The 25,461-nt window shown below is 43.1% G+C and overlaps 1 protein-coding gene and 1 long non-coding RNA gene across 6 annotated transcripts in view; one reads left to right on the top strand and one right to left on the bottom strand.

The window, feature by feature from the left end:
• Nucleotides 1-25,461, top strand: part of pkp4 (plakophilin 4) — a 59,467-nt gene that overhangs the window by 3,935 nt on the left and 30,071 nt on the right. Inside the window, exons 1-2 of one of the 5 annotated variants that reach the window (XM_019868173.1) lie at nt 15,080-15,305; nt 20,414-20,547. In XM_019868173.1, coding sequence (XP_019723732.1) covers nt 15,290-15,305; nt 20,414-20,547 — 150 coding nt within the window. In that variant the 5' untranslated portion in view covers nt 15,080-15,289. Of the gene's footprint in view, nt 1-15,079; nt 15,306-20,413; nt 20,548-21,718; nt 21,822-25,461 lie in introns of those variants that run through there. The other 4 variants (XM_019868176.1, XM_019868175.1, XM_019868174.1 and 1 more) reach the window with 4 other exon arrangements.
• LOC109514799 (uncharacterized) lies at nt 21,053-21,957 on the bottom strand. The gene is made up of 2 exons (XR_002168055.1): nt 21,269-21,957; nt 21,053-21,184 (listed from the first exon to the last, which is right to left on the bottom strand). It is a non-coding gene; the product is annotated as an uncharacterized LOC109514799 (long non-coding RNA).

Below are 25,461 nucleotides of genomic sequence, written 5' to 3' on the forward strand. Positions count from 1 at the left end.
AAATGTCAAATTCTCATATGTAATGAATAAGAGAGATATTGTAAACATGTTTTTGTTGCCAAACACCCCATTACAGTAACTTAAACAATAGTTGAATAAACCGTTATTCTTGACTTCTTTATATGATTTCAGTCATAATGGCCCTCCAAGGGAAATGGTCACTAGAATGTGGCCCATGACAAAAATGGGTTTGACACCCCTGAAGTTATTATTTTTAAAACACTGATCAGGAAAAGTAAAAAAAAAAAAAAAGTCTGAATGTGATTGTTTGCCCCTCGTCTTCATAGGCGGTGCAATTTAATGGGAAGGGACAACCGCAGTTAAGCAGTCTTTGGCAGGCAGGTTTTCCCCGCCTAATTCGGGCCCGACATCAAGGTTTAAGCCTTCACCCCCTGCGTGTGATGTCAGATTTACTTTTTTTTTCACTGGGATCAAAAGTGGGTTTCCACCCGCCCCACCGCCTCCTTCTTTAGAGGTGGGGAAAGTATTGCCAGCCTTTGCCCTCATCCCCAATGACTTCAAACCAGCTTTTCCCCCCAGCCTGTTTATGTACGAGGCACTCCTGTGCACAAATCATCAATCACATTCCCCTCCAAGTTGAGCCAGACTAAGTGGCCATCAATCAGATTCCTGCGTTTTGGTTGACTCACGAACCCCTCAAATGTATTTTTATTCCGTTCATTTCGACGCAAGGGCACGCCTAATGCGGCCTTGATGGTTGAAGATCTGTTCCAAAGAGTGAAGGATATTGAGTCGATGTTGTCTTTGTTTGTTTTGGCTGACGAAGAAAGCCCGCAGCTGCGCGGCACCACTTAACGGGCGATAATAACGGTTCGCACGGTTTGCAATCAGCCAATGAGGGGCCGTGAATCAAACTGTTTCTTATGCCAATCTGCACAGTGCGCTCCAGACGGAACGTTTTCCCTTCAACCCTTCCTTTGAGGACTTTGTGATCCGAGTTCAGTCAGCTTGAACAAAAAACAAACAAAAAAAAAAACAACTCCAGAATACTCATAATCGCTTATTTGAGCAAGAGTGAACATGTTTGGGTTCTGAGACAACTTTCCAGTTGGATATGTCAATAAATTCCAGCAAAAGGTACCCCCGGATTTCATGCTTTGTTTGGATCCCCGGCAGCTAGAGATAATACGAGAACAGAAAGCATGTCAGCGCTTCAAGAGATTAGGCGCACAATAGATTTTTGTCTGGTGAAATAGGCCTCCGTGGGTTCGACGTGCTGAGTCCGAAAGACGGCCCATCGCGACTTTCTGCTTTGTGGGCTTGAAGCGGCGAGAGGATGGCTCTCTTTTCCACTGTGGTTTTTTTTTTTTCATCACGGCGGAGCACTTTGAATCTTGACGTCTATGATCAACGCTTGAGCCGTTTTAGTCGTGGAATCGCCAATCGATCATTTTGTCTTTTAGCTTCTTAGCCCCAAACACTTATCTCCTCCAGATCTCGACAGAAGTCACCAGGTTTACAAAAGCATCCGATTGATCTGGCATTCGAGTTGAGCTTGCGCTTTTGCACTTCGAAAAGCCGCATTGTTTTAATACCTCGTCAGCGCAAGACGCACGGTATCTCCTTGACACTTGAGTTTCATTTGCTTCCCGGGTAACCGCTTCTCCACTTCTCTTGACACGTTTCAGTTCAAAATAAGTCACCTCTAAGATCATATGGGCCGAAATTCAAGTTGAGTAGACCCATCAGATTTGCTGTGACAGCATGATTTGTAAAAGATAAAAAAAGAAGAAAAAAGAGCAGCGTGGGCAATAAACAAGGTCCTGCAGTAATTTTATTTTATTTATATTTTTGTGGCTTTATTTGTGATGGAGCTGTTTGAAGTGATCGTTTTTTTGGGGGGGTTGGGTTTAGTTCCGCAAAGATGGCTGCCACTTCTAATGGTCCGTGAACTAACGATTGATTGTCAATTTTGACATATTTTGTCTTGTCTCAAAATTGATTTTTATGTCAAAAATCAACAAAAGCTCAAACAAGGAGTTTGACTTTGCGTCAGGATGCAGTTTAAAGAAGTAACAGACAAGGCAAAAAATACAAACTAAATACTCCGGTTTGGCGAGTACCGCTACCGGGTATCGATATTGCGCCAATGCAATCTTATTTTAAGACATCGCATACTTATGTAGGCTGCCGATACTTGTCACCGATACTGCGTCAGACAGCAAGGCCTTTGTGAACGTTTCAATGAATTTTTATTTTTCAAAAGTACTAGAAAGTATTGGTGCACCGTTTTGGTAAGTCCTCAAAGAGTGAATACTTGTTCTCGTATCGGTCCTGAAAAAAAATGTGGGAGCAAACATCACTACAAAATACGATACAATGCTAATGTGAAATAAGAATACAATACACGATGCTTGTTTTGCATTGGTTTAGATTTTTTATTTTTTTTTTAAAAGCCTGGAAAAACAGTTTTCCTGCAGTAAATCTGTGCTGTCGGGCCGGTGAGGACAGCTGCTCGTGCGGACAGGGACGGAGTCGGTGTGGATGAATGCACACAACGCCTCATTAGCTTGCCTTGCGCTCAAGTCTTTTGATGTGGAATCTCAGTCAGTTTTCACTGGAAAATGGAGGAATTACTTGACATTTTGGCAGCCATTTGTCATGTTCCCATTGTTATGCAAATGCCAATTGCGCTCCATTTGCTGCAAATGATTTGTTCAGCGTTTAAATACATGACAATAGGGTAAAAATGCAAATTGTTTTTTTTTTTTTTTTTCCCGGGACTGGCAGTGGACGTGTTAAACTTCAAGTCAAGTTCATTGTCAAATGTGCTCTATGTGTAACATAGACTTGAACAAGACTTGAAGCGGTTCTGGATGAAAGAGGAGCGAATCAAAGTGTCCTTTTCACCAGTGGATCAAAGACGTCATGCTGAAAATGTGCACATGTCTGCTACACGCTAAGTTTGAAAGGAACAAGAAGCTGTCGCGTCCATTAACGAAATGTTAATTTACTTAACGCTTACTTGCCAGCATGTTGTCAAGTCAATGCGTGAAATAAAATGGAAGGAGCGTAGTCATAAAGTAAAGGTGATATCCGAGTAGATCGCTCTGTAACGTGTGTGTCAAGTCATCTTTCCCCATTGAAATCAATGGAAAGGCCAATTATCGGCTCCAGGTAGCGCCGTCACAAACAAATCATTTTAGAAGGAATTATCGATTGTTTCATTGATTGGCGAGTATTCGTGACATTGAGAAGCACAAGTCTTGCGTCAGAATTTTTTTGTTTTTTTTTGCTCTCAGGTCAAAGCAAAATATCAGCCGAACAATGGCTCCTGTCTTGGTAAAAGAAGCTCTTCCCACTCCCCTTGAAGTGGGAGTGCCGCTTGTTAAATGTCGAGACATTTTGAATATCATTGCCATATAGATTTACCTCAGAAGAAATAGGACTGGTGATTGAAAATGAATTAGTAGCATTAGGATGACATTTAAAAAGGCTTTTAATATAAACTCACAAACCTTCTGAACTTGAGTCAGACGTGGGCTATTGGATAAAAAAGCTTGGATTTGTTTTCTCTCTCTCTCTCTCTCTCTCTCTCTCGCTCTTTCTCTTTGTCTCTCAGAATGTTTGTTGGGGGGGGTATATATCATTTTTGGTGTCCACAATGATATTTCCGTCGTATTGTTTAATGGTTGCTAAAGTATGACAACTATCCTGAGCTCTCTGTCTTGTCCTCAATTGTCCCCTCTCGTCTGTACAATTCCAAGCCTTCTTTATTTTTGCTTTTGCTTGGATGCATTCGTTCCCCAGGTGAACACACATCGTATACAATTTCCCGTTGTAGCGGAAATGCTGGTAAATCATTTATCACTCAGCTCAAAGAGGGAGCTAATCTTTTGGCGACGGGGATGGGAAGATGTATTGGATAGGGGAAAGAAAAAAAGGAATTGCAGCCATTTCGTAGTTTGGCAATGATGAATGCGATAGCTCCCCACACACGAAGTGGAAAGTACTCTGAGGATGTGAGTCCTTGGGCCCGAGCCTCATTTGAAATCCTTTTGCGGGACTGCGAAATTTCCACGTGGACGGAATCAAAACATTTGAAATCACAAATTTCACAACAAGTGATGTAAGGTGGCCATCTTGCGTTAAAATCAGAGTACCCAAGATTTGATTCCATCGTCACCTTGTTCGAGGTGATGATGTTTTCGGCTGTTTGTTGCTACAAAATGCGACTTAGTTTCAACTAGTGTGATCTCGCGCTAGCAAGAACAAAAATTGTTCCGGCAGAGCCAATCAAGTTTCATGTGGACAAACATTTATTTTGCAGGCAAATTTCCAAGTGGATGGAATCAAAACATTTTAAATGACAAATTTTACAAGAAGTGAACTAAGGTGGCCATCTTGCGTTAAAATCAGAGTTCCCGAGATTTGATTCCATCGTCACCTTGTGCGAGGTGATGATGTTTTCGGCTACAAAATTCTACTTAGTTTCAACTAGTGTGATCTCGCGCTAACAAGAATAAAAATTATTCTGGCATAGCCCATCAAGTTTCATGTGGACAAACATTTATTTTGCAGGTTCTTGTGTTGCATTCTCTTAACTGCGCTTGCCAGCGAATTTCTTTGGCGTTGGTTCGCGAACCAATGCCAAAAGATTTGCCCGGAGGCCATGGCGATGAGGCTCGCACAGACCTGCAGATGACACACCAAACTTGAACACTATGAGCCCCATTCTCGTGCCCAGCGCAATGCAACTGTCGACGAATGGCCATGTTTGAGGATTTCACAGTCAGTATAGGCAACATTCAAAATCTTGAATTCAGTTAACGGCCGCTGACCAGGCAAAATTGTTCGACTCAGTGAAAAAGTGTCCCAGGGTCCATTCGGTGTCCTAACTCAAATTTGGGTGATTTGTCACATTTGCCTTATACGTTGAATAATGACACTTTATGTTGTCTCCTCCTCCGAATGTCCTCCTCCACACGCATCCCGTCGAGATGTTTCTAGAAAGCCCTCGGCTGTTAAACGCAAACGTCTAATGACATGAGACAGGATGACGTGTGTCTTCATAGCTCAGATACTGATTCCATTTCAAGGATTTACATCCAATAAGAATAATTTATGTCATTTGTCAAAGCGCATTACCCTGGGGAGCTTCTCATTTGTTCGAGCTTTTCCTCGAAGGTGCGGCGGGTGAATAATCACCTTAAGGAGCTTTTCATGCCTGTTGTTTTGTACTCCCGCCCGGCGCAAATACAGATGAGGTGGACTGTTATTGGCTTGACCTTTTGCTATTTCCAACTCAACATATTTTAACAACTCGGGGAATTTGCTAATTCTGTCCTGAGCATTAGTTCGCCAAACCGTGATGTCTTTTATTTGCGTGCGGGTGCTCCGAAATCCAAAGCGGAGGTGAGGCTGTGGATGCACACCGCGACTGCCGTGTGCAGAAGAGCAACGCCGGGCCTCTTTTAATGAGGCTCGGGATTGTGGTTTTTTGGTCTAATGATGGACAGGGTGACAGGTTAGTGGGCACATGTGACTTTTTCTGTCGTGGAAAAGAAGACATTCACCTGGCGTGTCTGAAAAATATTTTCAGCTGTTGAGTGCACCAACAAGTCGAACGTTTCCACCTTGTCTAATGACAACGTGAAGAGGGTTTATTCCCCCCCCCCCTGAAGTCGATGTTGTCTTTGTTTGTTTTGGCTGACGAAGAAAGCCCGCAGCTGCGCGGCACCACTTAACGGGCGATAATAACGGTTCGCACGGTTTGCAATCAGCCAATGAGGGGCCGTGAATCAAACTGTTTCTTATGCCAATCTGCACAGTGCGCTCCAGACGGAACGTTTTCCCTTCAACCCTTCCTTTGAGGACTTTGTGATCCGAGTTCAGTCAGCTTGAACAAAAAACAAACAAAAAAAAAAACAACTCCAGAATACTCATAATCGCTTATTTGAGCAAGAGTGAACATGTTTGGGTTCTGAGACAACTTTCCAGTTGGATATGTCAATAAATTCCAGCAAAAGGTACCCCCGGATTTCATGCTTTGTTTGGATCCCCGGCAGCTAGAGATAATACGAGAACAGAAAGCATGTCAGCGCTTCAAGAGATTAGGCGCACAATAGATTTTTGTCTGGTGAAATAGGCCTCCGTGGGTTCGACGTGCTGAGTCCGAAAGACGGCCCATCGCGACTTTCTGCTTTGTGGGCTTGAAGCGGCGAGAGGATGGCTCTCTTTTCCACTGTGGTTTTTTTTTTTTCATCACGGCGGAGCACTTTGAATCTTGACGTCTATGATCAACGCTTGAGCCGTTTTAGTCGTGGAATCGCCAATCGATCATTTTGTCTTTTAGCTTCTTAGCCCCAAACACTTATCTCCTCCAGATCTCGACAGAAGTCACCAGGTTTACAAAAGCATCCGATTGATCTGGCATTCGAGTTGAGCTTGCGCTTTTGCACTTCGAAAAGCCGCATTGTTTTAATACCTCGTCAGCGCAAGACGCACGGTATCTCCTTGACACTTGAGTTTCATTTGCTTCCCGGGTAACCGCTTCTCCACTTCTCTTGACACGTTTCAGTTCAAAATAAGTCACCTCTAAGATCATATGGGCCGAAATTCAAGTTGAGTAGACCCATCAGATTTGCTGTGACAGCATGATTTGTAAAAGATAAAAAAAGAAGAAAAAAGAGCAGCGTGGGCAATAAACAAGGTCCTGCAGTAATTTTATTTTATTTATATTTTTGTGGCTTTATTTGTGATGGAGCTGTTTGAAGTGATCGTTTTTTTGGGGGGGTTGGGTTTAGTTCCGCAAAGATGGCTGCCACTTCTAATGGTCCGTGAACTAACGATTGATTGTCAATTTTGACATATTTTGTCTTGTCTCAAAATTGATTTTTATGTCAAAAATCAACAAAAGCTCAAACAAGGAGTTTGACTTTGCGTCAGGATGCAGTTTAAAGAAGTAACAGACAAGGCAAAAAATACAAACTAAATACTCCGGTTTGGCGAGTACCGCTACCGGGTATCGATATTGCGCCAATGCAATCTTATTTTAAGACATCGCATACTTATGTAGGCTGCCGATACTTGTCACCGATACTGCGTCAGACAGCAAGGCCTTTGTGAACGTTTCAATGAATTTTTATTTTTCAAAAGTACTAGAAAGTATTGGTGCACCGTTTTGGTAAGTCCTCAAAGAGTGAATACTTGTTCTCGTATCGGTCCTGAAAAAAAATGTGGGAGCAAACATCACTACAAAATACGATACAATGCTAATGTGAAATAAGAATACAATACACAATGCTTGTTTTGCATTGGTTTAGATTTTTTATTTTTTTTTTAAAAGCCTGGAAAAACAGTTTTCCTGCAGTAAATCTGTGCTGTCGGGCCGGTGAGGACAGCTGCTCGTGCGGACAGGGACGGAGTCGGTGTGGATGAATGCACACAACGCCTCATTAGCTTGCCTTGCGCTCAAGTCTTTTGATGTGGAATCTCAGTCAGTTTTCACTGGAAAATGGAGGAATTACTTGACATTTTGGCAGCCATTTGTCATGTTCCCATTGTTATGCAAATGCCAATTGCGCTCCATTTGCTGCAAATGATTTGTTCAGCGTTTAAATACATGACAATAGGGTAAAAATGCAAATTGTTTTTTTTTTTTTTTTTCCCGGGACTGGCAGTGGTCGTGTTAAACTTCAAGTCAAGTTCATTGTCAAATGTGCTCTATGTGTAACATAGACTTGAACAAGACTTGAAGCGGTTCTGGATGAAAGAGGAGCGAATCAAAGTGTCCTTTTCACCAGTGGATCAAAGACGTCATGCTGAAAATGTGCACATGTCTGCTACACGCTAAGTTTGAAAGGAACAAGAAGCTGTCGCGTCCATTAACGAAATGTTAATTTACTTAACGCTTACTTGCCAGCATGTTGTCAAGTCAATGCGTGAAATAAAATGGAAGGAGCGTAGTCATAAAGTAAAGGTGATATCCGAGTAGATCGCTCTGTAACGTGTGTGTCAAGTCATCTTTCCCCATTGAAATCAATGGAAAGGCCAATAATCGGCTCCAGGTAGCGCCGTCACAAACAAATCATTTTAGAAGGAATTATCGATTGTTTCATTGATTGGCGAGTATTCGTGACATTGAGAAGCACAAGTCTTGCGTCAGAATTTTTTTGTTTTTTTTTGCTCTCAGGTCAAAGCAAAATATCAGCCGAACAATGGCTCCTGTCTTGGTAAAAGAAGCTCTTCCCACTCCCCTTGAAGTGGGAGTGCCGCTTGTTAAATGTCGAGACATTTTGAATATCATTGCCATATAGATTTACCTCAGAAGAAATAGGACTGGTGATTGAAAATGAATTAGTAGCATTAGGATGACATTTAAAAAGGCTTTTAATATAAACTCACAAACCTTCTGAACTTGAGTCAGACGTGGGCTATTGGATAAAAAAGCTTGGATTTGTTTTCTCTCTCTCTCTCTCTCTCTCTCTCTCGCTCTTTCTCTTTGTCTCTCAGAATGTTTGTTGGGGGGGGTATATATCATTTTTGGTGTCCACAATGATATTTCCGTCGTATTGTTTAATGGTTGCTAAAGTATGACAACTATCCTGAGCTCTCTGTCTTGTCCTCAATTGTCCCCTCTCGTCTGTACAATTCCAAGCCTTCTTTATTTTTGCTTTTGCTTGGATGCATTCGTTCCCCAGGTGAACACACATCGTATACAATTTCCCGTTGTAGCGGAAATGCTGGTAAATCATTTATCACTCAGCTCAAAGAGGGAGCTAATCTTTTGGCGACGGGGATGGGAAGATGTATTGGATAGGGGAAAGAAAAAAAGGAATTGCAGCCATTTCGTAGTTTGGCAATGATGAATGCGATAGCTCCCCACACACGAAGTGGAAAGTACTCTGAGGATGTGAGTCCTTGGGCCCGAGCCTCATTTGAAATCCTTTTGCGGGACTGCCAAATTTCCAAGTGGATGGAATCAAAACATTTTAAATGACAAATTTTACAAGAAGTGAACTAAGGTGGCCATCTTGCGTTAAAATCAGAGTTCCCGAGATTTGATTCCATCGTCACCTTGTGCGAGGTGATGATGTTTTCGGCTACAAAATTCTACTTAGTTTCAACTAGTGTGATCTCGCGCTAACAAGAATAAAAATTATTCTGGCATAGCCCATCAAGTTTCATGTGGACAAACATTTATTTTGCAGGTTCTTGTGTTGCATTCTCTTAACTGCGCTTGCCAGCAAAAGATTTGCCCAGAGGCAATGGCAAACTAGCGTATGATGAGCGATGAGGCTCGCACAGACCTGCAGATGACACACCAAACTTGAACACTATGAGCCCTATTCTCGTGCCCAGCGCAATGCAACTGTCGACGAATGGCCATGTTTGAGGATTTCGCAGTCAGTATCGGCAACATTCAAAAACTTGAATTCAGTTAACGGCCGCTGACCAGGCAAAATTGTTCGACTCAGTAAAAAAGTGTCCCAGGGTCCATTCGGTGTCCTAACTCAAATTTAGGTGATTTGTCACATTTGCCTTATACGTTAAATAATGACACTTTGTTATCTCCTCCTCCGAATGTCCTCCTCCACACGCATCCCGTCGAGATGTTTCTAGAAAGCCCTCGGCTGTTAAACGCCATCGTCTAATGACATGAGACAGGATGACGTGTGTCTTCATAGCTCAGATACTGAGGGTGATTTGTCACATTTGCCTTATACGTTGAATAATGACACTTTATGTTGTCTCCTCCTCCGAATGTCCTCCTCCACACGCATCCCGTCGAGATGTTTCTAGAAAGCCCTCGGCTGTTAAACGCCATCGTCTAATGACATGAGACAGGATGACGTGTGTCTTCATAGCTCAGATACTGATTCCATTTCAAGGATTTACATCCAATAAGAATAATTTATGTCATTTGTCAAAGCGCATTACCCTGGGGAGCTTCTCATTTGTTCGAGCTTTTCCTCGAAGGTGCGGCGGGTGAATAATCACCTTAAGGAGCTTTTCATGCCTGTTGTTTTGTACTCCCGCCCGGCGCAAATACAGATGAGGTGGACTGTTATTGGCTTGACCTTTTGCTATTTCCAACTCAACATATTTTAACAACTCGGGGAATTTGCTAATTCTGTCCTGAGCATTAGTTCGCCAAACCGTGATGTCTTTTATTTGCGTGCGGGTGCTCCGAAATCCAAAGCGGAGGTGAGGCTGTGGATGCACACCGCGACTGCCGTGTGCAGAAGAGCAACGCCGGGCCTCTTTTAATGAGGCTCGGGATTGTGGTTTTTTGGTCTAATGATGGACAGGGTGACAGGTTAGTGGGCACATGTGACTTTTTCTGTCGTGGAAAAGAAGACATTCACCTGGCGTGTCTGAAAAATATTTTCAGCTGTTGAGTGCACCAACAAGTCGAACGTTTCCACCTTGTCTAATGACAACGTGAAGAGGGTTTATTCCCCCCCCCCCTGAATAGTCAACGAGCTGACTTGAGTACCGTGTTTTCCGCACTATAAAGCGCTTCGGGTGATAAGATGTAACTTCATTGAATGGCCTATTTAAAAACTGTTTTCATGTATAGGGCGCACCGCATTCTAAGGAGCATAGAATAGAACCTACAGTAGTGGCTGCGGTTGCGCTAACCATCCACTAGGTGGAGCTAAAGGGAATACAATACAGTACGATTATAGCTTTATTCATTATAGCGCCTCCACAACCGCTGCAACTGGAATAAAGCCACGAGAACCGATCTAAATACAAATGGCATGACAAAACAATGAACGAAAGACAAATGCTCTGAAGACAATTGATTCGACAAAAAAGGCACACACACCTCGTGGGCTCGCGATAGCCTTCGAAGTCTTGCTTGTCTCCTCCTTCCTTCGTTTAGTCAGTAGTTAAGCAAGTTATGCTTTTGGTATTATCTTCGTTTCCTAACGGCTGCGCAGAGCTCACAAAGTGGTTGTCTGTTTGAGTGTGTGTTGGCGAATGCGCATGTCAATTAGTTTCGGGCAGAACCCTTTTGAAGTTACAATTGGTTCCTGCTAATAATCACCACTAGACGGCATAGAAACACTAACAGGGAAACAACTCAATGGGGAATATAAAGAGACTGTGACACCCTATACGAGGCGCATCGGATTATCGGACGAACTGTTGGCTTTTGGGAAAATTGAATTCTTTTAGATGCGCCTTATAGTGCGCAAAATACGGGACACATTCCAGCGGATAGTCTAAAAACTACTACCCAAAACTCTGACATTTGGTGGTTCAGGTTCAGGAAGTTGAACTTTAGCTGAGGTTGGCTTGATTTCAACTCGTGCAAAACACACTCACACACACTCACACACACACACACACACACACACACACACACACACACACACACACACACACAAACACACACACACACACACACACACACACACACACACACACAAACGCACACAAACACAATAGCAGCCTGTTTGCACATAGTGCCTCGAAGATATGGCTGGAATAGCCACATGACATCAAGTTGACAATCCCGTTTTTTTAGAGCATTTCTTTCCAAAATGCTGCACTCTGCTCTTTCACTCACTCTTGCAGCACTCGCTTCGATTTCCCTTCGCCTCGACATCTTGACTCCCAACTACAGTACTTACGAGTACTTTTGAGATTGCTATCATTCTGATGATTTCAGGTGTAGTTGGGACTGAAGCGACCAAAACACAAAACACTTTTGTTCTCAACCTCGTCATCCTTGAGGTGTCGGCTAAAAGGCAGTGATCTGTATCTTTGAAACGACAGCAATTCGGAAGCAGGTTGGTATCGCTACAAAATTGGTAGGAAACGTCTTTGTTACCGTACAAAATGAGCGAAATTAAGAGCAAATAATCGACAGGATACACTGCCCAAACCTCTTGACAAACTCCGCATTCACTCATTTGAAAAGTACATATTGAACCAGAGAGTACGCTGCCTAAGTAGAGTGCTTTTGAAGATTATAAGTTGGGCGTTATCTCCAATTATTCCCCCTAATTAAGAGTTTTAGAGTTAAAATGTTTTGACTTTCTTTGGTAAACACACCATGAAATTTGAGGAATATTTGAGAGCTGACATGGATTTTCTCTGTCGAAACGACTCATCCACGACTATCTTTAGAACCTTTTACTGGATGGGAGGCAGCATGGTGTCGTGGTTAGCATTCCCATGTCACAGTCCAAACGATCCGGTTTGGAGTTTCCTCGGGCTCGCGTGTTTTTTTTTCTTCTTTGGTTTATTCCAGCCTCCTCCCACATTCCCGAAGCACGCATCTTAGCTTAACTAAACCAAAGGCTCCAAATTGCCCCATAGGTGTGAATGTGAGTGTGATTGGTTGTTTGCTGGCGTAAGCCCCGTGATTGCAGATTCAACTGATACCAAAAAAGATGTGATTTATAATCATGATATTCTTGTTGTCTCAGAGCAGTCCTTTAATTTGCCGCAGCAAAGGATGCAACCCGGGTTTCCGAGCAGCTTTCTCAGCCCCACCCCCCTTTGAGCTTTCGAAAAGCAGACCAATCAGCATTTGAATCCCTTTCTTAAATGAGCCACTTTTAAATTCAGACTCGTATGCATGGCTGGTAGTCATTCCTCATCTTTTGTTTTGAATGCGGGTGTCCTGGTGCGCCTCAAAGACGAATTAGCCCACGGATGACTGACAAGACATCTCTTCTACTTCAAGTGATAGCGGTTTGTACTCTTCCAAAGAAGATTGCAAACAGGAAGACGTCGGTGCTTTCTGGATTTCTGCTGCAACGCATTCATGTCACTTCAGAAAATCAGGATTAAGATTTGAACTCGACAAAGCTGATTATTAGTCCCACCATGTATGCAAGAATGTGACTGCAACAAACTCACAGCTGGCGTTGTGTCCAACATAGCGCGGCACAGCGAGTTAAAATGTCGTTTTGCTCGACACGATGCACTTTTGAACCCCAGCATCAATCCCAATGTTCAAAACCGAACCGGGTTTTTCAGGTTCCACACTGATGTGTCATGAAATAGAAAGCAAAATAAAACCTTGGTCTGCTAACTCTTGATTACCACCCATCTGCATTTATTTGCGAGGCAACGCAAACATCGATAGCTAATTTAATATAGCATGCCTCCTCTAGTCCGAACACTTTGTAACGACACCACGAGTAGCCGGAGATTGACACAGCCGCTGGTGTACTTCCAATCGCTTTTGGCCTTTAATAAGCGTAGCGGCTAACAGTTAGCTACAGTTAGCCGACTCTACTCTCTCATTCGCTGACACCCACGTCACTCACCAGGCCGGGCCCCACATTTCAAAGGCCTCATGCTCAAAGTCACCGAGTAGGGAATGTGAGGACGGCATCCCCAAGTGGACGAAAATAATACCCGGACACTACATGCACATGTTTACGAATGCAAAACAGTTGTTATCCAATAACTCAATAAAATAATGGCATAATCGGTAGAATCATGCGAATTTCTCCATTGTGAGACAAATAAAGGTTTTCCTATGTTATCTTATTCTAAAAGTATTTGACAGCTGCTGCCCTACTCTTTATTATGTTGGCAAAGTTTTTTCCACTTTCCTGCCTTAACTTGGTTTCAGTCCGTAACAGGACCGCAACTAACGATTATTTTAATAAGGTGATTACGCTGTCGGGTATTTTGTCGATTATTAAATGAATTGAGTTTGGTTGTTGAGCAATCGTGGCACGTCGAACCCGTAACCCGGTTTCATGTGTGCACGTAAACTCAGCCTGTGCGCTTCCTCGTATTAGAAATTCCAGTGTGCGGTGTTCCTCGGGGGAAGGTGACACAAGGCACAGGTGGAATTTGGCGGGCTCAGGAGGACTGATGGATCATTTTTCATCTCGATCATGAATAATGGGATTCATTGAATCGACTTTAAATTACTTTTTCCACTTCATATCCAGGTTATTTTAATACTCAAAGTTCAACATTTACATTCTCCAACGTGCTCTTTCCCCGCCCATCCTGCACGGCGAGCTCCATTTCATTCAGGATACTTTAGATTCAGTCAAAGAGGACTTGTGTAAGAAATTCCAAGGGGTGGAAGAGTTCTGAAGTCACTTGAGGGGACCACGTGTCGCGTTGAGTCAGGGTGGGGTCAGTCGAAGAGTGTTCTTGGCCGACTGCGGATTACAGTTTGGCATACAAAAACATCCCTATTTTTATCGTGCGTCATCTGTTTTGTTGTGCTCTTGAAATAGTTTCACATACAAACGCATTCAGAGTAAAATGCATTCCGCTTAATTTATGGAGCAATACCAAATTAGTACAACAGATGACTCGCTATGGCCCAAAAAAAAGTCTGTGAGATGGTTTCTGACCAAAAAGGGTGCAAAAATTTCATCTGTGCTCTATGTTACATGTTACACATACAGTACATTTGACAATAAAGTTTTATCCAATCCAATTTTCTTGTTACCGAACCCCTCATGATTGTAACTTAAAACAACAGTTGGATCAACAGTTATTCTTGACTTCATTATATGGTTTCAGTCATGACGGCCCTCAAAGTGAAACGGTAACTAAAATGTGATCCACGCTTAAAATGAGTTTGACATCCCTGAGTTAACCCTTTCGTGCACCAATAATGAGAACCTGTAACCTGATAACATGATAAGCTATCCAATGTAGTAACCACTATCCCTGAACGGGTTCACCACTATATAAGTACAAAACACACTACCCCTAGCTATAACACGTGACAACTTTGGAATAAGAGTCACCCACAAAAAAAAAAAAAAAAGCCAAAGAAGAAGCTATTACTTGAAGTCTTTGAGAGTCGTCAAAAAAAAAAAAAAAAGTTTGGATCATGCAATTAGTTAAATTGTAGGCCCTCAGGGGCATTCAAATGTACCAGTTCGTCTGTAGTCAGACACTCGTTTGTCTCTTTGTTTAGCCCCAAACGAGGTCATCTTTTGCCCACGGGGAACTGGTGTAGTCCTTAGGTATTACCGTAAACCTAATTATAGGCCATGGGGAAAAAAAAAACTTCACAGACTGGGCTTCTTACTCCGCCTCTCTCACCTACTTCTTTGAGTTTAGCTCCTTCAAACTCCCACGGGGCTTGTTGACAACACAACGCTGCTATTTGGCGGGCAGGTCCATCGGGGTTGTTTGGTTCCGTCACATTTGAAGAGAAACAGAAATGTTGAAGAGCCGGTCCGTTGTGTACTTAAAGGACCGTCGCAGCTTGACAGCGGTATTGTCAGTCGAGTCTCTCAAGGCTGTTTAGGGGGGGTGGGGGGTTTGGGGGGGCTAACCTCGCTCTGTTTGGCGGATTTTGGATCGCGGTCTCATGGGGATTTTCAAAGGTAGGATCAGAAATCATGGCTTTTCTGTCGCCTCGTATTTACATTATAACAGGTTGGCTTCCTTCTTGGGTGTTATTTTCTCAGGGCTTCGGCGACCTGTGCGTTTGCTCTTTTCTGCGGGCGTGTTTGGACTGCCAAGGATTGAGCGATTATATTCACACATAGCTATGATTCATCCACAAAAGAAAGAATGCGTGTAAATCTAACAAGCGCAGGTGGCCATTGTTTGTCTTCATGCTAGTTTCGGTTGCCGTGAAAGGTGGGAGGGTCTTAGCCGCCCTTAGACGGCTTTTTTTCTGGGAGTGCTCCGTATAAAAGCCACAGTTGGTGTGTAGTGGTTCACTTGACTGACGTCTGCGAAGGCAGCATGGCTTTAGTTCCGACTCGGTGTCGGCGTAATGGTAAAATTCGTATTGCGCAAGCTTTTATCGGTCAAACTTCAAAACTAAAACATGACAATAACTCCAAAACCTGATATGCTGGGGGTGGGGGGTAAAGACATTTTCGAAATCAGCATCAAAAATATGTTTAGTGACAGCCATCTCTGATTAAAATTTGTTCTCGACCAGTGTCGTGAGTGTTCAAACTGGATACCGCCTCAGTTCAAGTCTGTCTTTGTACATCGTATGACTCAAATGCAACTCGCAAAACCGACATGTTTTGACACGTGAGAAAGGGTTTTATTTTGAAGTCATCACAAAGTAAATAATGGATCAGAAGAATGTCTTGCCATTAACTTAAATCGTAACATTTATGGCCTAAATCTGAAGCTGAATTCATCAATTCATGCTTTTTTTTTTTTTTAGGGGGCGGGGCATGTTTTTGCACAAAATTTCTCTCTCCTGTGAGGTCAAACACACACTAAAGTACAAATATTGTAAAACCTTTTCCGCCTGTGATTGCGACCTTTGTTGATGTAAATCAGGGTTGTCAAACTAATTCTTGTCGCGGGCCACTTTGGAGTTATGTCTTCCCTCGGAGGGCCATTAAGACAGTGAAACCGAATAAATGTTGACTCATCACATCGTATTATTACTTGTACACATAAAAATGATGGCTCACTAGTTTTGAAACCAGTCAAGCTTTTGTTCAATTGTTGCTCAAGTGAATATAAACAGGGTAATAAAATGATTGCAAAATGTCACAGTTATTTACGACGATTTCGGTACAGATTTAAGTAAGGATCATGGAAGTTGACACATATGATTTGCTTTCACGGGCCACATAAAATGACGTGGCGGGCCGGATTTGGCCCCCGGGCCTTGACTTTGACACATGTGATGTAAACATTAGCTGCCCATAAACAAGTTATTTTAATCTGAATTTTTTTTTTCTAACTAATCGTCTGATTAATTGGTATCAGAATTTCTTTTTCTGCCATATATCGCAATCGGCATGTGCCTAAAAAAAAAAATCAAATTCGGTCAGGCCTTGTTAGTATTTTTTATCCATTTTGAGCTTACAAAGTTTATCAAAAAAACTTGATTTAACTCTTTCGGCGACAGCGGTTACTACAGTGGACATTTTACCAGGTTATGAGGTTACAGGGTGCATGAAAGGGGTTTTAATAGGACGTTATGTTTCAATGTGTTTAAAGCGTGCGGAAGGGGTCAAGCTAACATATCCCCCCCGCAATAAACGGGGGTTCACCGGGCAAAGGCAGATAAATGCTGTTTCAACTGTTAACGTTTTCCTCCAGCTGCAGTGATAACCTTTCTCTTTTACACTTCCCAATGTGTGTTTTTTTTTTCACCGTGTGTCGGAGGAGGACGCGCGCAGTCAAATTGAAATTTCCTGGCTGCTTTCTGGGAATAATGCTGCATGTCATGGATTTGGGAGCTGCAGTTGAAAGTGGGAAGGAAGAAGGGAGGGACGGGAGGTGTGTTGCAATACTATGAATGAGCAGGAAAGGAATTTGGGAGGCTGCCTTGGCGTTACTCCGTGTGGATACTTTTAGTGTCCGTCGTCGAACGCCGGTGCTGGCACTTGATTCAAATCGGGTCAGACAACATGAAATGCCGCCTCGTTGACACACTCCCAGAATACCCTCGAGTTGTTTTTCAACGAGCGAGCCGCGGGACCACCGAGTGTATTTCATACAAAGACCCCTCCTTTAACCCTCGCTAAAACACAAGACGCGTTTTTATGTCCTCACTGTAAACAAGCCGAGCGTCTGGCAAAGTGACTGTCAGCCTCGGTTGAATGATCTCATCTTTGTGTGCCGTAAGCGCTGCCTTGTTTAAAGTCGGCAGGCGCGCATACATGGAGAGGATATGACCCCTTAAGCCGTTCAAGTCAGAGCTGTCTGCACCCGAATGGACTCACTTAGGCTTTGGAATCGCCGGTTGTCTGCTCACCGGCGAGTAAATGGGCTACTAATACTGCTGGCGGCTCTGCCATTTCATCATATACGTTAACTCAACACGACCTAACGCCATCTCCGAGCAGGAGAGCAGGAGGCGAGGAGGAAAGGGGAAGAGGCAGGAAAACAGACCAAAATCCAGATGTCAAGGGGTAAGTCAACGTAAGAGACAAGTTGCATATGAGATGTGGGCTAAGCAAATGCGAGAGCGTCAGGATTGAAACGTTTTGAAACAACTGGCAGCGAGAGGGAACGAGACAAGTAAATAAGGACCCCTTCAAAATGTTTTGTAACTGCCTCGTATGTTACCCAAAGCCCTACTTTTCTATTCGACAAGGCTTTAGTGACATCTTGTGGCATCCTAAGGTGTTTCTGAGAGAGCATTGAAACCGTTTAGAGGCAAGTTTTTTGAGCGAATAACCGAGGAAAAAGTGGCTACTAACTTGGTGCTATATTTAATGAATTCTCTGATGACTTTCGTGGTTTGTTTGAAAAAAAAAAGAATAAAAAAAAGGAGCTGTCAAGTAAGAGAGACTCTCGGAAAATAATGACTTGGCTGTAGAATTTCACAAGTGAAATGTCCAATATCCATCACGTTCCTTCAGGTTTCTATAATCTCATTTAAGGGCTATTTACAATTATTATCCCCGCCAGCGGATTACTCGAGTGTCAGTGGGGATTGTATTATTGCAAAGTTGAAGAGCATTTTTGGAAAGTCTCGTTCCTCCTTTCATGGATGCAGACTGTGGGATGTGCCAAGGACTGGAGACTAATCAGAACGTTTTTGGCAGCGACCTTAAACTTTTTATTTTTATTTTTTTAATGGCTTAAGTCTGAACAGACTGGATCAAATGTGGATCTCGATGTTTGCGATCAAAGCTTAACATCTGATTTTGTAAATGGACAAAATGATTCATCTTAAAAAAAAAAAAAAAAAAAAAAAAACAACCAATTGAATTGTACATATTTTTTGGGGGGCAGTGGGAGTGATTTATTTGTCTAGGTTTCATTATTCGCATCACCACACCTGACGTTTGTTAGCGGCGCGCTTGGATGTTTGATATCTGCGGCATACAGTATATGTATTTATGCATGAAGATGTTGACAAGCCGTCTCCTAAATTGGCATCCTGTCTGCTTAAGCGTTGTAAATCACGTCGCCCGCGCTCTGTGTAGGAAGCCCAAGCTCGGATTTTTGTCTCTAAATCTTTTGTCTAAGTAGCATGCAGATGACAGCTGCGGTGCATCTCTCCAGTAGTAAAAATTCCTTGTACAATCTTATGTTTCCCAAAAGAAAACACGCGCTTTTGTCTGTTTCTGCCAACGCGTCATCGCAGGTGCCCGACGTGTGCGGCTCTGACGGCGACTCCTCATCAATATGCATCGCCTCGGCGCCTTGTGTATTCCGCTTGCTCATTTTGTCCGTGAACCGCAGGCCAATGGGAGCAAAGGCGCCCACTTATCTTCTTCTGGCAATTTTAATTTTTATTTCCTTCTTCATATTTTTTCATCTTTTTAAATATACAGTGGAGGCCTTCGTTTACAAGTGGCCCAACTTATGAGTTTTTCCACTTGAACGCATAGCGAGACTCCAATGGGAGTTTGGTAGTTTGGTGTCCGTCGTCCTTGGACCGGTATTGTGCTCTACTCTCTCTTTGGACGCTTGAGACAATCCAGGGTAATTTTCTTTTTTCATAATCTAACAGGGCGGCCCGGTGGACGAGTGGTTCGTGCGCCGACCTCACAGTGCAGAGGTCGTGGGTTCGACCTCTGGCCTTCCTGTGTGGAGTTTGCATGTTCTCCCAGGGCCCGCGTTGGTTTTCTCCGGGTACTCAGGTTTCCTCCCACATTCCAAAAACACGCATGGCAGGCTGATTGAACACTCTCAATTGTCCCTCGGTGTGAGCGTGGATGGTTGTTCGTCTCTCTGTAACCTCAGATTGGCCGGCAACCAGTTCAGGGTGTCCCCCGCCGACTGCCCGAAGACAGCATGGAGAGGCCCCCCGCAACCCTTGTGAGGATAAAGCGAATCAAAAAATGGATGGATGGGAAAATCTAGCAAAAATTGTGCTTTTTGGAGGGTCTGAAACAGATTAATGACACTTTATTTCATTTTAATGGGGGGAAATTTCATGGTCACAGAACAAATTAAACTGGGAACTATTTTTTTTTTTTGCTTCTGTACTGTGTGTTGTTATCGGATGCCATAAACCATTCTTCATGTTGTCTGTTGTTGTACCAAAGCCATATGGCGTTGATTTGCACAGTCACCGACAGTCTTCTGGCCATATGGTATGTGTGAGTGCGTCCGTGTGCGGGGGTGCTTGTGCCTCGCTGTTCGCGGCGTCGCGTGACCGTTGATGGCTACTTATTGAATTGAATACAACTTTATTGTCAAATGTGCTGTACAGCACAGATGAAATTTCTTCCCTCTCAACATAAAACAAGAGGAGCCGCTGCGGGTGTCCGCGCCGCCATCAAAAGAAAAGTTAACAAAAAAATGACAAAATAATACAAGACAACACATGAGACACAGACAATCGTGCAATCTTAACCACCTTCCTGCATACTTATATTTCAATACTTTATACAATAATACAATCCCCACTCAATACTTATTATTCTTCTGTCAATGAGAATCAAGGAGAGGCAGATGCATGCATGAGCTTTGCGATCGATCCAGATGCTGATCAGGTGTGTGTGTGTGTGTGTGTGTTTTTTTTTTTTTTTTGTGTGTGTGTGTCCAGGAGAAATGCCAGTCCCCGAGCAGAGTCCAGTGATGGAGGAGGGGCTTCTGCTGACCTCCCGCAGCCGTTCGGCTGGCCGCAGCACGGAGCCGATCAACACGGCCAACAATATCCTGGCTTCTGTGAAAGAACAGGTAGCGTGCCACGTTGCTCGCGCCACTCAATGTACACGATTTACCAGGTTTCAGTTCACAAAGTCTTTTAAAACAGTCAAACGCTTTGCCTGTAAGTCGTATCTTTAGTTGGGGCCTATAAAGTAGGTAAGTCATTTTATTCATTTAATATTTTTGAAATTAAGCAGCCGATTAATCGGTCATTAGAATTTTATGACGCCAAATACAAAAATTAGCATCGGCCTACCAAAAAATAAAAAATCCATATCGGTCGGGCCCTACTAAATATGAAGTTGATGAAACACAGAAGAAGAGCGTCGCACCTGAGATGCAGTAAAATGTTGGGATTTCCTGATCACATTTTTTTTGCACCCAAGTCCAAGTCACTTAATTTTTTTTTTCCCGTGTCTGCAATGAAGAGGAAAAGGATGGTCACAAATGTTCTTTTTTTTTTTTTTTTTTTGCCTAATCTAAAAAAAACACAATGTGCAAGAAAACTTTTTATTTATTGATTTATTTTTTTTCAAATGGGCTTCAGAAATACATTTAGGAACATAGCAAGCCATCTCTGATTAAAATTTGCTCTTCACCAGTGGAACCAGAAAACCTTGCTAGGATAAAGGAATGATTCAGGTCGATGCGTTCAAATCCGGCATTCCTGCAATCATTCAACAGAGCATTTTCAAGTAACAAAAAGACATCGACGTTTTCGAACAATGACGGCGCACGACTACATCATCACTTAGTTCTGCAGTGTTTGTTCTGGAATTTATCAGTCTGGGAATCCAACACAGTCTGTGACACTTCACACAATCCCTCCAAGGACTGTTGACTTCTCTGCTGTTTATTTACAAAAACTGCACCCAAGTCACTTTGGAGCTTCCTGGAAGAAAGGTGGCCTTTGTTCGCCCGAGTAAGGAAAGGAAAGAGGCAGCACCTGTCGATGTCACTTCCTTCCTCGAAGGGTCTTCGCGATCGTGGTTTGTCCGGTCCGAGCATGATATCCGCGTAGCCGAACAGGAAGAGCGCCTCGACTGCCAGAGTTGTGTGGTTTTCATTGACCTGCCCCCTGAGGGGATTCCTCCCGTGAAGCGTAAAGCCATCGCCGAGTTGGAAAGTCAGATGAGAGGCTGGGTGAGAGTGAAAAGGGACGAAATGAGATCCCAGGCCAGTGGGTGTATTTCTTCCCCTTTGCCTTCGCTGGAGGTTTTCCTTTGATTGTTGAGATTTTCGAGGAATCCCACTATGCTCCCCCACTCGGCTGTAGTTTCGGTGAAGGGTGAAGGATGTCCGAGGTAAGTCTATTTTCGTTTTTTTTTTTGGCCTTCATTAGCTGGTTTCTTTCCATGTATTTGTTCATTTCCTGTTGCTCTGGTTGACTTTTTCGCTCGGGTTCAATGTGGAATTCTCTCTCTCTCTCTCTCTCTCGCTCGCTCGCTCGCTCGCTCGCTCTCTCTCTCTCATGTGACTGAAGCAGGCAGACTTTGCCCACATGCCCAAACAAGGGCAGCGGACGCTAACATTTTATTAGCCGCATTCTTCCTGCTGCTTCGTTTGTACTCTATCCCAAACTTCGATTCGTACGGGTGGAGTAAAATGCTATTTAAATCGGTATTCAAGGCACTCATTTTCTTGACAAATACTTTTTTTTTTTTTTTTTAATTCATGCTTGTTTTGCGTACAGCTATGTTGACATCATGCCGAAAACGGAATGTATGGGAGTAATTTCGCAAGGAGGCTTTTTCTATTATGGGTCTTGAGTGGAAAAACTTTGGGAATCAGTCAGTGTGGCCGATAGCTTAACCTCAATTATTTTGACCGAGTCATGAATAATTCATTCCCCCAAGCAATAGTTTTTGGTGTCGAACACTTGGGCACTCGTCAATAAAAAGGTTTAAAGTTCGAAGTGAAAAAGCAGCGTGGAATTCCGTGAGACCAATAGTGATGGATTTTTAGTTAATTGTTAACGTCCTGCTTGTTCCTTTTGAGGCGGGGTACGCATTGAGTGTAGGAAACTGTCACATTGTAAAACCTCACAGCAGAAGTCATTTTGGAAGTTTTGGAAGAAGAAAAAAAAAATACAACAAATTCAACAATCAAATTCAAAAATCAAAATGAAGAAAAAGCTTTTTATTTTTTAATTTTGATATTGTGCCAGTAAGTAAATAATGACTTCAGCGATTATGTCATTCAGGCTGACAATATCAATACTTGATTAATGTCACTACTGCAGAGGATGTTGCTCGTATTTTACAACTTTTACTTAATGATGCTTTTGACTTGCATGAAATAGAAGTTGCTTTCGGCTTTTCCCGGTCAGGGAGATTTTCAGAATTCTCCAGCGTGTACTGTGGCAAACTAGCAACTATCCACTCTGAAGACAAGCCATCCAACCGTAAAGATTGACGTGACAAGCTGAGATTCACCTCCTTATCGTTATGTTCTACTCAAAAGCTGTGCTGATATCAAATCCAAAGCAACGTAACACCGCCTTCTGGTCGTCATTGCAGTGGTTTCTAAACCTGAATCCCACTGACAAGCTGTCCAAAGATCCTCTCCCACGCCTACCCGTTAAAAAATGTACCTGACAATCGGATTCCAGTGGACGAATTGAAATGGGTTCATGTTTTCCAGAGCTGTAAATATAGATCTCTTTATCCAGTAGAACACAGAAAGTCACGACACAATTTCCTCCCCAAAGTGTGCCACAGAAGATATTTTCTCTTTGTGGGCAATAATCTCCTACCTTTGGTACGCGTAAGTGAATAAGCCCCCTAATTGCAATTGACTGCCCATTTTTCTCCACTCCTCCGGTTTTTATCCGCCTCCGTCTCCCCGGTGAGGCCTCTGCCGTGACAAAGGCGAGGGGAAATCGAGACCCATAAGCATCGTGGCCTCGATTATGGACATGAAAATGGAAGCCCGGCTCCAAGCAATTACCCCCGCCAGGGAGGACGAGTGCTGCACATTCGCAGCAGCGGCATGCAGGTGAAGGAGAGTGCTCTGGCGTGCGGTGGAAAAAGACAAAACACTTTGATGTGGAGGCAGGGAAGGACAAAAAAGAGAGAGCGGGGGGCTTGATGGAGAATGGTGGCGTTAGATAGGCTGTCACCTTTGAAGCCTTCTCTAAATGTATTGTGGCAGGCAGCTGTCAATGGAGAGCAAAGCTGAAAATCAGGAACGAGGAGACAATCATGTGACAAGTTGCCAGGGGAGCGTTGTGAGTCGGGTCTAGCACAACGCTGTCTTGTTTCGAATGCAGCCCGGGGAAAATCCCCCCCCAACGCCTAACTGTTAATTCTCATGAACGTCACTGTCATCATTATAATTATAATTATCTCCCTGATCACCGCACCGGTAGGAAGCAATACATCACGCACTTGGAGAGAAAGACGGTGTACAAACACCCCCCACGGTTCATCTTTCACGCCCATGCTATTTTGTGCATTTGTACCTTTTTTTTTTAATGGGATTTTACGAGGGCTGAACAATTGCAAGAGCTACAATTAAAAAAAAAAAGCTTCATTTTGGTCGGTTGATAGGCTTTATTTCGTGTATGAATCTGATATTATTTATTTTAATTCACATAATGTATTGCTTGTGTTGGTCCAAAAAATACATGGGAAGAGGACTCGAAAGAAAATAAGCCATTTTGGATTATTTTTCAAAATGGAAGCAACAGAAATTGCCATGCATAACAATGTATTTATTAGGGATGGGCGAGTACTGATTGCAGCTTTATATTAAGGAATAGGTATCATGGAGGCCTCCGATACCAACCACCGATACCTAAGGCAAACGCAATCTGACATCATGTAAGTCCTCCTGAGTCATCTACTTCAGAAAGAAAGGTATTTGTTCCCAATTTCTCGTCATTATGTTCAATGAAACTTTATATATTAATATTACTAGACGACTCCAGCGAGTCTGTTATACTCCCGCCATGTAGACCACGCGCATCTCCGGTGGTGAATTTGAAGGGAACGATAAGAGCCGCTCCGATTCAGTGGGGATCAAATCACCTGTGATCGCCTCCCACAACGGCGCAAACGCCCATTTCTACAGCGAAAATACCAATTCAAAAGAAAAAACAAAACAAACAAACGCCATCCATTTGCACACTAGACTTGCACTGGGCATGAAAATGGGGTCCTCTGTGTTCGCCAGGGCTATTATGAATCAAACAGCATGGGCAAATGCAACGCTGTGCATGTTTTAGGTTTTGGCCGCAACACAGGGTACCTTTGTGTTATTGTTCAAAACATCACAGGAAACCTTTTATCGCAGTTTGCATGCTCTGGTAACACTGTGCTGGACAGCTCCAAACACTTAGTAAAGACTTAATGGAAATAAGCAATTTTGTTAACGTTTACTTCTAAACCTTTCGCTGAATCTCCACATCAGTGGCTCCTCAGTTACGGTGCTCACGTTGTGCTTTTATGTGCAATTATGTGAACGGCAGAGTGAATGCAAATCAGGCAGGGCTATGAAGACATTTGGAAAATAGGTGAGTGGGAGTCCATCAACCTTTGCGCTTGTACCAGTTCACTTGTCAGCATGTTTTTTTTTTCTTCCTAGCAGGTGAACGGCTGCTGTGCACTGTCCCTAAACTTCTACCATTTCGAATTTAGCCATATTTTCACAGAGGGCCAAAAATAAAGGATTCACTCTCTCTCTGCTTAGCTTTATCTTTTGCTGTTGCAACAGGATTGCAGTAAGGCAGCATCCAAAATGTCAGTTTGGTTCAACAAGCAAGGAAATATTTAGTTGACTTTTGTCGCCCACCCAGCAGTTCTTGCAAAAGGACAAGCCTCAACAAGGGGTCTTGAGAGAACAAGGGAAATAAAGTGACGCCTTCAATTTGGAATATTGGAACCTCAAATACCCTTTGAGGTTCCGCACGTATGATTGTTGTCTACTTGGGATCGCCGTCAT

Source organism: Hippocampus comes, unplaced genomic scaffold (genome assembly GCF_001891065.2).
Source record: "Hippocampus comes isolate QL1 unplaced genomic scaffold, H_comes_QL1_v1.1 scaffold133, whole genome shotgun sequence".
Classification (NCBI taxonomy): Eukaryota; Metazoa; Chordata; class Actinopteri; order Syngnathiformes; family Syngnathidae; genus Hippocampus; species Hippocampus comes.